Source organism: Mercurialis annua, linkage group LG7 (genome assembly GCF_937616625.2).
Source record: "Mercurialis annua linkage group LG7, ddMerAnnu1.2, whole genome shotgun sequence".
NCBI classification, from domain to species: domain Eukaryota; kingdom Viridiplantae; phylum Streptophyta; class Magnoliopsida; order Malpighiales; family Euphorbiaceae; genus Mercurialis; species Mercurialis annua.
Window position 1 is genome coordinate 3,986,516 of NC_065576.1, and position 14,595 is coordinate 4,001,110.

Consider the following 14,595-nt stretch of genomic DNA (forward strand, 5'->3'; position numbering starts at 1 on the left):
TGACTGCATTATATTCTGATGTCTCTAACTTATATTTACGAATGCTACTTCTGGTTCTTGTTCGAGCCTTTCATTTCCACCTATTATGGAAGAGCATTAGAACATAACGAATACTGTCTTTCTTGATCTACATTAGCTGTCATGTTCTATGTTTCGCAACAGTTCCGTCGATTTCTCATCTTTGTCATTTGGTGATTAGAGTACTGTTGCATCTCATCAGGTAATAAAAAAAATATTAACTTAGTAAAATTTTAATGTTCCCACATTTTTGCTCCCTAATAATTAATGTTCATAATGGATGCACAGCCATCGACTCTAATGCAATATATATACATTCACAAATCGTATGCAGCTATGTCTGCCAACAAATAATGAACCAGCTCATAGTTATCACCAAATCTATATCAACATATGCAGAGATTCTAATTCAATGAACGTGCAATTTGTTGGAGATCTCTATGCCTGTCTGGTGCCATGGAAACAAGGTATCAAATTTCACTATATTATAATCCATTGTTAATTTCTGAAACGGGATAGCAACATGACAATGATGAGAAATTGGTGGATCTGTCATAAAACTACCAACATTACAGCTCAATCGAAACAAATAATTGATTGTTTTTGCTCTATTTTTGTTTCCATATATAAGAGATGCACAATGGGTTGGTTTTAACAGCAAAAACACTTCGGAAAATCAATCCTTCTTACCGTTTTCTTTTACAAAAACAAGAAAAAACAAATGGCTTCATTTCATATTCGTTCAATCAGTCTGCCATCTAGATCTCATCCAATAACTGTAAGTTTAGAGGAGCAGATTTACAAGCTAAACGCGTCACAATCATCCTTATCATTAGGCCAAAAATTGAGTGGCTTAAAAGAGTTGTTCGAGTGTGTTGATGATTTTCTTCAACTAGCACTCACCCAACAATCTCTTTCCCATGAGAACTCTGTAGAAGAGGCATTGAATGGATCTTTGAGTTTGTTGGATATATGCGGCAATACGAGAGATTTTTTCTCACAGATGAGGGAATGTCTCCGGGAACTTGAATTATCTCTTCGGAGAAGTAGAAACGGAGTTGAGGCATACATGGCATGAAGGAAAACATTGAATAAGTTGATATGTAAATATCTCAGGAATTTCAAGAAACAAGACAAGAACAGCAAAAGCAACTCAGAATCGGCGGATATTGCAGTCTTGCTAAAAAGTGTAGAGGAAATTAGTATTTCAATGTTTGAATCCATCTTATCTTTTATTTCTCCACCAAAGTCAAAATCAAAGCTCTCCATTTTCTCAAAACTTCTGCAACCAAAGACCGCGCTACGCGGAGAGGAAGTTGAAACCAATGAAATCGAGAAGATCGATACTGAATTACTCATATTCAAGTCCAACACTCAAACAACAAATATGTTGAAAGAATTGGTGACATTGGAGATGAACCTTAAAGAAGCAGAGGAAGAATTAGAGTGTGTTTACAGAAGATTGGTCAAAATCAGAGTCTCTCTTCTCAATAGTCTAAATCATTAAACCAAGACAATTTTGTACCATAATATTAGAATATTTGATCAAATTGTATATATTGATGTACAAACATAGCAACTAAATATACAGAGACTAAAAACATTTTTTCCATTATACCTCATCTCTCCTACGATTTATTTCAATGCAAAAAATTTGATACCGTATTTCTTGCACAACACGCTACTAACTTACCCCAAGGAAATGTTAATTGTGTTTATCATAACATATATAAGAAATGTACAAGACTTTGAGTAGGATTTGGATGATATTATCCAAAATAGAATAGCTAATTAAGATAAACTCAGAAGTGTTATTCTCGAGAGAGTTGTTCAAGAATTTGATATTAAGTTGTATGCAAATTTGAAACAAAGAAAAATCAAGGGTTTCTTAAACTTCACAAGATACTTTGCCTAAAAGATTAATGTCCTCAAAACATTTTAAGCATGCTAATTATGTTTTGAAGATCGGATTTATCGCCAATGGTTCTGTTAATTAAAAATCTCCATAACTTGGGGTTATAGTTTCTGCAGAATTTAGGGGCCGTTTAGTTCGCCAAAAAAAGGGAGGGAATGGGAATGGTTCTCATTGTTTGTGTTTTTTTTTTTTTTGAAATTCATCGGATCTCATCAAATAAATATGAAACAGTTACATTTGTAAGAAATTCGGGATAATTTAAAAACTAAACCCGATGACCTGACATGGAACAGACAACATGCTGCCTGATTCGCAGACCTTACTTACGAAAACAAAAATAAATTACTAACTGTTTCGCGAATTAAGTGCAGTATTCAATCACTTTTCGTTCAAACTTTTCCAAACACCCGCAAACTCACAGCATCCGATTCAATCAACACTTGATATAACTCCTTCTAAAAATATACACTAGGGAATGGGAATGTGATTACCCTTTCAATGGGAACCACCCATTCCCTTTATCCCGTGTGAATGAACTTTTGAGAATGGGAATCAAAATTTAACAAAATATTTTTATGATAAATAATAAATATATAATAATTAAAAAAATTATTTTTAAATTTTAAAAAATATACTTAAAAAAAATATTTTTTAATATTTTTTTAAAAAAATTATTTGTTTTATTTTTTTATTTTTTTAAAATAATTTTTTTTTAAATATATTATTTTAAAAAAATAATTTTTTATATAAAAAATATTTGAAAAATAATAAATAATTTTTTTATTAAAGTTTACCCATTTCCATTCTTACACTTTGAATCAAACAAAAAATGAAAACAATCATTCTCATTCTCATCTCATTCTCATTCCAATTCTAATTCCTAACATTGAACTAAACGGCCCTTTATTGTATAGCAAAACCTAATTATAACTAGATCGACGCCCGCGCGTTGCTCGGGTGATTTTAATAATTTAAAAAAAAATATTTTCTATATCATAATATATAAACATGATAAATTTCATAAGTTTTAAATATAATAAAAATTCTTTAAATTTCATATATTTAATACATTAATAAAAATTCTTCATATTTCATACCTTTTAAACATAAATTAGAACTACTCATAAACTTTAAGAAAATTCCATTAAATCTTAACTAAAATTCATTAAATTTCATAACCAAAACAATAAAAAATTTAATTAGATTAAATTTTAATTACTTTTATTTAATTTCAAAAACATTTCATATGCCATAACATATAAATAATAATATTATAATTAAACATTTAAATTTCATAATCAATGTTTTTATTAACGTACTGGTTTTTCTAAATATAATAAAAAAATAAAAGATATGTCATATAAGTGAATAAAAAATATATTTTATTGAACATTATTATCAGCCTTAAATCAATTTAATGCAAATCATAAATTTTTTTATGTTGAATTATTTTGATGAACTTCATAATATCAACATTATCATTGAAATCATATAATTACAATTGTATGGTTCATGTCTAAAACTTATATATTTCAATGGCATTCAATTTTCGTTATTTTAAATTTTTTAGCAAATTAGGTCACATGTCACCAAAATAAATTAAAATTCAACGACAACAACCATACACATAAATTAAACAATATCAAAAAGATAGACGATACTTACTCAAAGCATATTTCATTATGAATGATTAAAATTTTTTTATCGCGGGAAATCGTTGCATGAGACAATATCAAGTATGAAAAAATAAAAAGTCGAAACAGATATAAGAAACTCTAAAAAACCATGTTTATTTATGATTAAGAATGTGTGCATGAATATATATATATATATATATATATATATATATATATATATATATTTCATGACAAAAAAGTTGTAACAAATAGAAAAATATAAAAAGTTAGATGTTATACAAAACTTATTTTTAAAAAATATGAAAATTAAATAAAATTATTTAATACATTTAATTGTATAACTTATAAATATTAATAATGTTTACAAACTCTTAATATTTTATGACTTATAAACATAATTAAAAACTCTTCAAATTTTATAGGGTTAATTCCATAAAAAGTCACGACATTTACACGAATTTTCATTTTAATCACGACTTTTTAAAGTTGCCATATAAAACTACGACGTTCCATTTTTTTTCAAATCGTCAACGGAGGCTGAATATCGAGCCATCTCCACTACAGTTTATGAGCTGTAATGGGTACTCTCATAACTTCAAGAACTACACATTACTTTTAATTCTTGTCCGATTATCTGGTGTGATAGTTTCAGTGCCACCTATCTCACCACAACTCCCATTTTTCACTCCTGGTCCAAGCATTTAGAAATTGATTTTCACTACGTCAAGAGAACAGGCCATGAACAACAAACTTTGGGTTCGCTACATAAGCTCACAGGATCAAATTGATGATGCTCTCACCAAGCCATTGTCCAAAGATCGGTTTGATACTTTTCGAAATAAGTTGACCGTAGTTCCTCATCCAGTACAACTTGCGGGAGGGTGATAGAGTTATCTATTATATATCTTCTCTAACTAAATTTGTAAATAATTAGTAGTATAGTTAAATTCAAACTCTTTTATGAGATCTCTATATAATGTAATACTATACCTGTGAATAAGATATATGATAACCTGCTTCTACAGTTTTAACATAAAAAATTTAATTTTAGTAAACATTATTAATTTATAAGTTGTTGGTAATCTATTGAATCACTAATATAATGAGTCAAACTATATTATCATTTAAAAGCTCATTAAAATGATTAAAGAGTCGCACATTGAAATTGGTCTGGGTGTTTTTATCTTCAATTTTTCAACTATTTATTTTATAATATATTAAGAACCCATAACACACTTACTTGCCAGATTCTAAATACTTTGTCATAATGCATAATTTCGAGAACTTACAAAACATATCACATTGTTTTAAAATTATAAAGATTGTTGAGTTTGTATACAATAGCGGCATATGTATTGGGGCAGGATTTATTTATCGATTCATGGGTTCGAAAACTGACGTAGCACTCATTATTAGACTTACGAGTTTAGGGTTTTATTGTCTAGCTCTTTTTTTTATTTTTAGATTAAAAAGTCTTATTTAAGTTCTTTTACATTTCTTGATTTCTGTTTATGTTAAGGGTTTTGTCTAAGAAATGATGACAAAGATCACATTTTTATAATTTTATCAATAAGTATGATTGTTTTGTTTTTATTGGAACATATGGAATTTATCACCAGTTATACTTTAGACGGAGTTTGTAACCATGCACCATGGCCCGACTTTAAACTCAAAAACACTTAATTTTTCTGGACATGGTATTTTAGTTTTCTTGTATTTCATAGATGCAGGCACGGAGCCACACTGAAGCGAGCTGCGGCGGCCGCCCCAATTGGCTGAAGAATAATTTTTTTTCAATTATTTTGGTTCTAAAACAAAACGACGTTGTTTTAGTCCTGTGTAAAAAAACAGAGTCAAAACGACGTCGTTTTTGCTCCAGTTGACAAAAGAGTTTACCTCCGCTATTAAATACATACTGCAAAGAAATAATACAAATTTAGTTAGCAATTTATTTTACAGTTTTAATCTATAAAGTTAAAAAAAATTAAACTACCAGATTACAATTTATTGAGCATATTAGAATGTACAAAATTGTTAATTAGAAAAACAGATTCTAAAATCATTCAAATTTAAGTACACCATTTTTATTTAATTAACATAATTAAATTTTCTTGTATATTTATTTTACATTACATAACTAAATTATTTTAATCTATATTTCATTTATTTTGTAACTTGTATAGTTCAACCTCGTATCTACCAAACAAATTCTTCTTTTAACTTACATAATCATAACCTCAAAATCTGAAACATAGGACTTACTCTAACACTGGTGATCACATAGTTCTATTGACGCCCAATAGGTAGCTCGTTTTATCGGATCATTAAATCATAAATCTCATTTCCAAACAAACTATTAAACGATAGACATATGTGTGCTTCATTTCATGTAAAAAAAATTGCATGAATTGTAAGGATTATCTTCAAACACAACATTGGTATAATTTCTTAGCAAATGGTATAAGTAATTTGCAAACCACACTGTTATTTCTTATAATAGGAATGGTTTTTAAAATTATTTATAATATGAGGCTATGTACAGGAATAACTTTGATTTATAGAGCTATCGGCAATAAAATAACTCTTGTACTGAGTTTTATATCATTGGGGTTTTATTTTATTGGTCTTTTTTTTTCTTTTAAAAAATAAAGAATTTTCATATTGAGTTGGTTTATATTGATTTTTCTATGTGTTAAGGACTTACCAAGAGAAATGACCAAAATGGTAGAATTTTTGTTACATTATTTTTAAGTTTTGCATCCATTTTTTTTTACAATTTATTGTATCAGTCAATTTGCGAAAGTAATTAAAAAGAGAATGGATATGGTTAGAGCCCAAAACCATGGTTTTTGATGAATTAGTGCCTATAAAAATTAGAAAATTCCGTTTTTGTGCCTGTAAAAAAATTAATTCTCATTTAGTGCCTGGGTCCACCCAATCCGCGATTTAAAATCGCGGATTGTGGGGCAATCCGCTATGAAGATGCAATCCGCAATATATGTTTGCGGATTGTTTCTAAATTGTTTGGCCAATTTACCTTTTTAATACCTAATATAAACCAATAAATTATTATCTCCTTCTTATTTTTGTTTTTATTATCAATATAAAATATGGTTAATAATCTCCTTAATCCTTCATTTGTTTAACTTATACAATGTTTCTTTTTAACTTTTTAAAAAACATAACGATTAAATACTTGTTTAAACTTAATTATTTACGTATTATTTAAGTGTAAATTTATTTATAAGTATCAGAGGAAGTAGGTCGTAATTATAAAAATTTAAAATTTAAATTTGAGAATTTAAATTTTAATAATCGGTTTTGAATGGAATAAATAAAGTTTAGAAGGTAAATAGACTAAAAGTTAATATATCAATGTACATCTCTAAATGTAGAGTTAAAAGTTTCGGATAAAACCCCAAAATTAAAATGTCGAAATTTGGAAGTTTCAACAAAATATAAAAATATATAAGTTAAGAATCTTAAGATATATATATATATATAAAATAAATTAAAAAAAAAGAAAAAATGAAAATGAAAGGGGCGTGGAGTATGGGTGGAGATGAATAGAATTTAGGGATTAAATTGAATTTTTTCTTTCCTTTTTTATTTATTTATTATATATATAAATATATTTTATATATATGTATTTTAACTTATATACTTTGTATTACGTCGAAACTTCCAAATTTCGACATTTTAATTTTGAGGTTTTATCCGAAACTTTTTACTCTACATTTAGATATGTATATTGATATATTAAGGTTAATGAATATGGTTAGATTTTTTTTTTTTGATATAAGAGAAGAGGCAAAAGCCTAAGAAAAATCAAAGACAAACGTCTCTATCATACGAGGCACCGTGCATATCATGCAAAATCCAAGGAACTAAGCTAGAAGGAATATTCTCATGAAACGTTAACCCAATCAGCTCTCCATGTCCAACCGACGCCAAGTGATCAGCAGCGTTATTGGCTTCTCTGTAAACATGGCAAACCTGCACCTCCCAGTCCCTAGCTATAAGAGCTTGAATCGCAAAAAGCATATTAGAATGCTTCGCTGCAATCTCCAAACTGTTTATCTTGTCTACAACAGTTTTATTATCAACTTCCAATATAGCTCTTCGGCATCCTAGATTCCAGGCCAGCAGCAAACCTTGATAGGCCTTCTTAAACTCAGCTCCCAACACCGAATCATACCCAACAGTCATCGAGAAGCTGCCTAACCAGTTGCCCAGGTCGTTCCTAACAAGACCACCTGCTCGCGCAATACCTGAAGCTTGATCATACGCACCGTCGGTGTTGATCTTTACCCAGTTACAAGGAGGGCACAACCACCCAATGCTGACAGTAACCCTTTCCTTATTACTTTGACGCTGTAACAAAGGGCTTGAGTATGCCAGCTTCATGTACTTCATCTGCTCATGGATATCTTTCAGAATTTGCGATACAAGGAAATGGTCCTTACCAATTACAACTTTATTCCTCCAAACCCACAGCTTCCATGTAATAACTCCAAAAAGCTGAGCCCAATTGTCAACATATTCCAGCTTGAAAGAGCCTGATAAGTTGTTAATAAACCAATCCTGAAAGGGAGGGTTAAAAAAACGAAACCTATCTTCAGATTTAATGAAACTGAACCAAATAAGTTTAGTAGTCCAGCACTCTTTAAGAACATGGCAAACATCCTCATCATCTTCCTCACACCGTACACAAGTCGTATCAACTGAGATATGCCTTCTGTTTAGCTCCATACTAGTGAGCAACTTACCATGTAAAACCAGCCATAAGAATTGTTTGATCCTTTCCGGACCTGTCCAGTCCCAAACACACTTCCAATCCCTATTATTACCGTCCCAATTCGAGCTTTCGATGAGATTATAAGCAGATTTTGTGGAGAAGTAACCGGACGGGGAAAGACCCTAATAAATAAAATCTTCACCGTTGTGGTCATGAGGAGGACACATATTCGCGATTTTGCTCAAACAATTGAAAGGCAGCAAGCTGGAAATCTTTTCCCAACTCCAATTATTGTTAGAATCAACATAAGAGCGAACAGTGCAATGAAGATCATTATCAGGAATGTGGTTCGTGGCAACATAACTCAGAATCGTGTTATCCCCTAGCCAAGGGTCCAACCAAAAGCGAGCTTTCCGACCATTACAAACTGCCCAGCGAACCCCTTGAGTAATTACACTCCAGATTTTAGGTAAGATTTGCCAAAGATGAGAAGATCCTTTCACCTTGTTTAAAGACTGATACAAACTCGGATCAATATTATACTTCTTAGCAACCATTTTTACCCAGAGCTTATCTTGATTAGTAATCAAACTCCAGCCTACTTTCATCAGAAGAGCCATATTCATCGACCTCATCTTCTTAAAACCAAGCCCTCCTTGCATTTTAGGCCGACAAACACTATCCCAATTCACTAAATTGATTTTTCAGCAACCAGAGGATGATCCCTACAAAAACTGTCTGCACTGAGCTTCCATTTGATCGCAATAAATCAACGGGATAGACATGGTTTGCGTAGAATAAGCTTAGTGTTACTCAGTGTTGCTTTTGCAGAGTAAGTTTAGTGTTGCTTTTGCAGAGTAAGCTTAATGTTGCTTTTGTTTTTCATTACTTTTTTCTTTCTAAAAACATGAAAATCATTTGCCATCGATTTTTAAGGAGCTTTATCTCTGGCCATCAGGTAGTTCAATGGTGTAAACTGTAAACTTGCTTGAATTTGTCTATCATTTTACCTTAAATTTATATCCTCGTATTTGGTTCAGCTTATCTTCTGCAACTTCACTTAATTTGTTGTTTGGTCAACCCAATGGTCAAAAAGCCAGATTTCCCCTTCCCATCATAGCCTGAGATATCATTATAAATTGTTCATTTATATAAAATTAAAATTTGGTCTTATACATGTTCATTTGTATTTTCTTACATATAATACATTCAGGGGCAAAGCCACACATATATAAAGTATTCTCATTCCCTTAGCTAGGTTAATTTGATCATAATGAAGTCACTAGGCTATAAGTTCAATCCTCGACCTGAGGAGTTGATTCATTATATTTATCTGCTAATGAGAGTTCAGGAACAAGTTCTCCCATGGGATGTCGCTATTCCAACCGTTGATCCCTATGGGATCAAGACTCCATGGGAGATTTGCAGCGATCAGAACGAAAAGACTTTTTTCTTCTTTACCAAGTTAAAGAAAAAAAACAGCGAGCAATACGCGATTTATTAATTCTTTTGAGTGCGGAGCGTGGAACGGGAAGGCCAAGTCAGAAGACATTATTGATCGGCAAACCAATTCAATTATTGGTTACAAGAGACAATTTACTTTCAAACCTAAGAAAGGTGATGGAATCTTGGATTCCAAGCAAGATTATGGAATCTTGAAGTCCAAGAAACGTCGAAACTGGATCATGCATCAGTATTCCTTGGCGGCTAGCTGAACATACAAAATGAACATAATGTCTTCAGGGACTTGAATTATCTCCAGGGACTTGAATTATCTCTCCGAAGAAGTGGAAACGGAGTTGATGCATACATGGCCTCAAGGAAAGCATTGAATAAATTAATCAACAAGTATCTCAGAAACAAGACAAGAACAGCAAAAGTAACTCAGATTTTGTAAACTTGCTCAAATCTGTAGAGGAAATTAGTATATCAATGTTTGAGTCCATCTTATCTTTCATTTCTCTACCAAAGTCAAAATCAAAGCTCTCTATTTTCACAAAAAATTTGCAACCAAAAAATTCATCATGCGAAGCGGAAGTTGAAGCCAATGAAGTAGAGAAAATTGATGCTGAATTTTCCAGCTTGAAGTCCAGCAATGACATCAATCAGAGGAAAACTATGGTGAAAGAATTAGAGATGAGCCTTAAAGAAGCAGAGGAGGAATTAGAATGTGTTTACAGAAAATTGGTCAAAATCCGAGTCTCTATTCTCAATAGTCTCAATCATTAGGAGATTGCTTCTATCAAAATTTTGTAGCATAGAATCTTACACCAAATTGTACATAAATGTATATACAAATACCAAATGAATATACTCAGATTTCCCTCATTTACATTCTGTGCTCTATGAATTTATTATTATTGCAAAAGGTTTCAAACAAAATTTTAAATTTTGTGAGTAAGATAGAGTGAGTTAGCTTAAGAAAACACTACATATATGCTGGTAGATTACGATGTGAAGTAAATATCATTATCAATCATCAGAAATATGATATCCCAAATTAGAAACATGAGATTTGATGTGATTTAAAACCAGAGAAAACCTTGCATACCAAATTAATCATTTAACAGGAGCAGACTAGTGAATCTGAGACATAACATGAAAGTTCAATCTTGACAGTATGTTTTCTACTTCACAGGCTTCAATTTTCCCTTCACATGAGGATGCATTATGCTTTGCTTGCAATATGTTTGAAACAATATTAGACCAGCCAGATTGCTATGATTTTGTATGGATTGAAACAATGAAAGACTAACTTCCTCAGCAGCTTTTTTTACAGTGCTAATCATGTTCGACAAACATATTGCATGTAATCTATAATTCCTGATTCTGCTGAATGTAAAGCATCTGAGACCTGCAAATCTAGCCGTACGTCCAGTGGCAGAACCGTAAACTTTACTCAAGGGGGCGGAATTTTTCTTGCCTGGACAACATGTCGTTCGGCTTTTTCTTTTAATTATTTCTAGGCTGTTTTGCTTTTCTTGACTTGTCCAATGGCTATGGCTTCATGTTCTTGGATCTTGAAAATTTTGACCTGAAAGCAATTCTTCAAAACATGAACAATCTTGAAATCTTCATCTTGATTTTGTTAAAGTATCTACCCCAGTTCCTTTCATGCTAGCAAATATTTCCTCATTGATATCTCTCCATCTCAGCAACTGTCCATTACGCGGCAAATTTCCATTCGCCATCTTTCACTTGCCAAATCTTCAGTTTGTTCAAATGCCAGATAACTCAGAACTTAGAGGTCATTTAGCTGACTTTGAGTGGAGAACAAGAAACCTCAAGTCATTGTGGCTTAGAAACACAAGCTTTTCTGTCAGCTCCCTACTTCTATAGGAACTTTAAATTCTTTGGTGTGATCCCATTTTCACTTGGAAATCTCAGCGAACTTGTTGTATTGAATCTTGAAAATAATATATTTACAGGATAAATTCCATTGTCAAATCCTACTCAGCTAATGGAACTCTCACTTATCTTCAATAATATATCGCTGTGGTGGCAACTTGTTCTTGGCTTCACGAGCTAACCAAACTCAATTACTTGTCTCTCAAGGAAACCAATTCTTATTGATTTTAGGGAACACAAATCAGCATCGATCCAAAATGTTTCATTTGCAAGAATAAGTCTAAATTCCTTAACACATTTTAACACGTTTCTTATATCTGAATCTGCTTTTGCAATTCATTTCCTGTTTCCTCAATTTTTTTACATAATTTATGCTATCTATCAACTTCACTATAGTCTCCACCCCGTAGTCTTCTTCGAACAATTAACTCAAGTTTCTGAACAGATTGTTTCATTTATAAGAAAAAATCTCTTGTGCTGCCACACATATATATCCAATAGCCTGACAGATCCCAATGCCAGACCTCCTCCAAGCTCCTGCGGGTGAAAGTCTGGTTCTTGTGCAAGCCCTTCATTTCCACTTTTTACATAAAAATATATATAGAAGAGCAATAAAACATAAAGAATACCATCTTTCTTGATCTACAGTAGCTGTCATGTTCTATGTTTTGCGACAGTCCCGTCAATTTCTCATCGCTGTCTTTTGGTGATTATACTATTACTGCTTCTCATTGTGCACAATGAATTTCTCATAATTTTGTGATTCATATGGTGAGAAAATATTTTTATGTTTCTGACATTTTTGTTCCCTAATAATTCATTTGCATGATAAAGGGACAAGCATTGACTCTAATACAATATAATATGTGCAACTATGTCTGCCAGACAAATTTCCCTCGTGGATTATTAATTTAGATAATACTTATTGAACTTTTGTATATTAATCAAAGTTGAAAGCAACTCTGTCAGATATCATGTCACTATTGCTCACCAGTCACCATACTTCTAATAATATCAAAGTAATAACATGCTGAGATTCCAATTCAGTGAACGTGCAATTTGTTGGAGATCTCTATGCTATGGAAGCATGGTATCAAATTTCTAAATATTCTAATCCATTCTTAATTTATTTATGTGATAGCTACATGACATGATGAGAAATCGGTGGATCTGTCATAAAACTACCAACATTACAGCTCAATAGAAACAAATAAGTGATTGTATTTGTTCTATTTTGTTTCCATATATAAGAGAGGTACCATGGGATTAGTTTTAACAGCAAAATCACTTCTGCAATTCAAATCTCATAGCTTTCTTTTGCAAAAACAAGAAAAAACAAATGGCTTCATTTCATATTCGATCAATCAGTCTGCCGTCTAAATCTCATCCTCTAACTGCAACTCTAGAGGAGCAACTTTGCAAGCTAAACACATCACAGTCATCCTTATCAGTTGGCCAAAAATTAAGTTGCTTAAAAGAGTTGTATGAGTGTGTCGATGATTTTCTTCAACTAACTCTTTCCCATGAGAAGCAGAACCAATCTGTAGAAGAAGCATTGAATGGATCCTTGTGTTTGTTGGATATATGCAGCAACACCAGAGATTTTTTCTCACAGATGAAGGAATGTCTCCAGGGGCTTGAATTATCTCTCCGAAGAAGTGGAAACGGAGTTGATGCATATATGGCCTCAAGGAAAACATTGAATAAATTGATCTGCAAGTATCTAAGAAATCTGAAGAAACAAGACAAGAACAGCAAAAGTAACTCAGATTTTGTAGTCTTGCTCAAATCTGTAGAGGAAATTAGTGTATCAATGTTTGAATCCATCTTATCTTTCATTTCTCTACCAAAGTCAAAATCAAAGCTCTCTATTTTCACAAGAATTTTGCAACCAAAAAATTCATCATGCGAAGCGGAAGTTGAAGCCAGTGAAGTAGAGAAGATTGATGCTGAATTGTGTATCTTGAAGTCCAGCAATGACAGCAATCAGAGGAAAACTATGTTGAAAGAATTAGAAGGATTGGAGATGATTCTTAAAGAAGCAGAAGAGGAATTAGAGTGTGTTTATAGAAGATTAGTCAAAATCAGAGTCTCTATTCTCAATAGTCTAAATCATTAGGAGACTGCTTCTATCAAAATTTTGTAGCATTTAAAATCTTACACCAAATTGTACATAAACATATATACAAATAGAAAATGAATATACTCAGATTTCTCTCATTTTGCATTCTGTTCCATATCAATTTATTTTTGACATACTTAAGTGCAAAAGATTTCATGCAAAAGTTAAAATATATAAAGAAGATGTAATTTCTCAGCCTTAAGAAAATTAGGAGTATGAACTGATCAAACACTGCATAGTCTGAAATGACATGAAAGGTTGATGATCTTCCTTTTGATCCAATTCTGATGCATTAACATGTCTATGAGTGTGTGATATCTTAAAATAAATTGATAAAATACATGTACCCTTCTAAAATACAAGTTCATTAATTTTGTTGTGTTCTGATCATATCCATCAGTATCTATAAATTTATTTGAGCAAAATACTTTGAGGTCCATGAAGTATATCATAATTAACAGTTGGTTACCTCTTGTTTCAAAAATCTACTTAATGATCCATTAGTTTCAATTCCGTTAATTGGGTTCGTCTTCCTCACTGAGAAAGACGAACTAGTCGTCTTCCTCAGTGAGGAAGAGAAAGACGAACTAGTCGTCTTCCTCAGTGAGGAAGAGAAAGACGACCTGATTTGTCAGTGAGGAAGACGAACCAGATCCGGTTCGTCTTTCTAGTGACGAATCCGAAACAGGTTCGTCACAAGAAAGACAAACGGGTTTTCGGATAAAATAATTATTAATTTCTTTGTAAATTAAAATTTCTCGTGACGAACTCGCGCATGTCGGTTTTTAGTCATGTCAGTTTTTCGGATTTTATTCAA

General features: G+C 31.9%; 2 protein-coding genes across 2 annotated transcripts; both read left to right on the forward strand.

The window, feature by feature from the left end:
- The first annotated feature begins 739 nt into the window (after positions 1-739).
- On the forward strand, positions 740-4,275 carry LOC130014801 (uncharacterized). The gene is made up of 3 exons (XM_056103731.1): positions 740-1,090; positions 1,145-1,483; positions 4,057-4,275. Exons 1-3 carry the CDS (start codon positions 740-742, stop codon positions 4,273-4,275), a joined length of 909 nt encoding a protein of 302 aa, XP_055959706.1.
- Positions 4,276-12,916: 8,641 nt separating this feature from the next.
- LOC126655220 (uncharacterized) lies at positions 12,917-13,876 on the forward strand. Its single transcript, XM_050349287.1, has one exon. It carries the CDS (start codon positions 12,996-12,998, stop codon positions 13,773-13,775), a length of 780 nt encoding a protein of 259 aa, XP_050205244.1. The 5' UTR covers positions 12,917-12,995; the 3' UTR covers positions 13,776-13,876.
- Positions 13,877-14,595: the final 719 nt, after the last annotated feature.

Bases quoted from the DNA above. Each gene is read 5' to 3' on its own strand.
- LOC130014801 (XM_056103731.1), top strand. From the start codon at position 740: ATGGCTTCATTTCATATTCGTTCAATCAGTCTGCCATCTAGATCTCAT. The intron at 1,091-1,144 runs GCATGAAGGAAA...AGGAATTTCAAG, and splicing joins ACGGAGTTGAGGCATACATG to AAACAAGACAAGAACAGCAA. The intron at 1,484-4,056 runs GTCAAAATCAGA...GACTTTTTAAAG, and splicing joins AGTGTGTTTACAGAAGATTG to TTGCCATATAAAACTACGAC.
- LOC126655220 (XM_050349287.1), top strand. From the start codon at position 12,996: ATGGCTTCATTTCATATTCGATCAATCAGTCTGCCGTCTAAATCTCAT.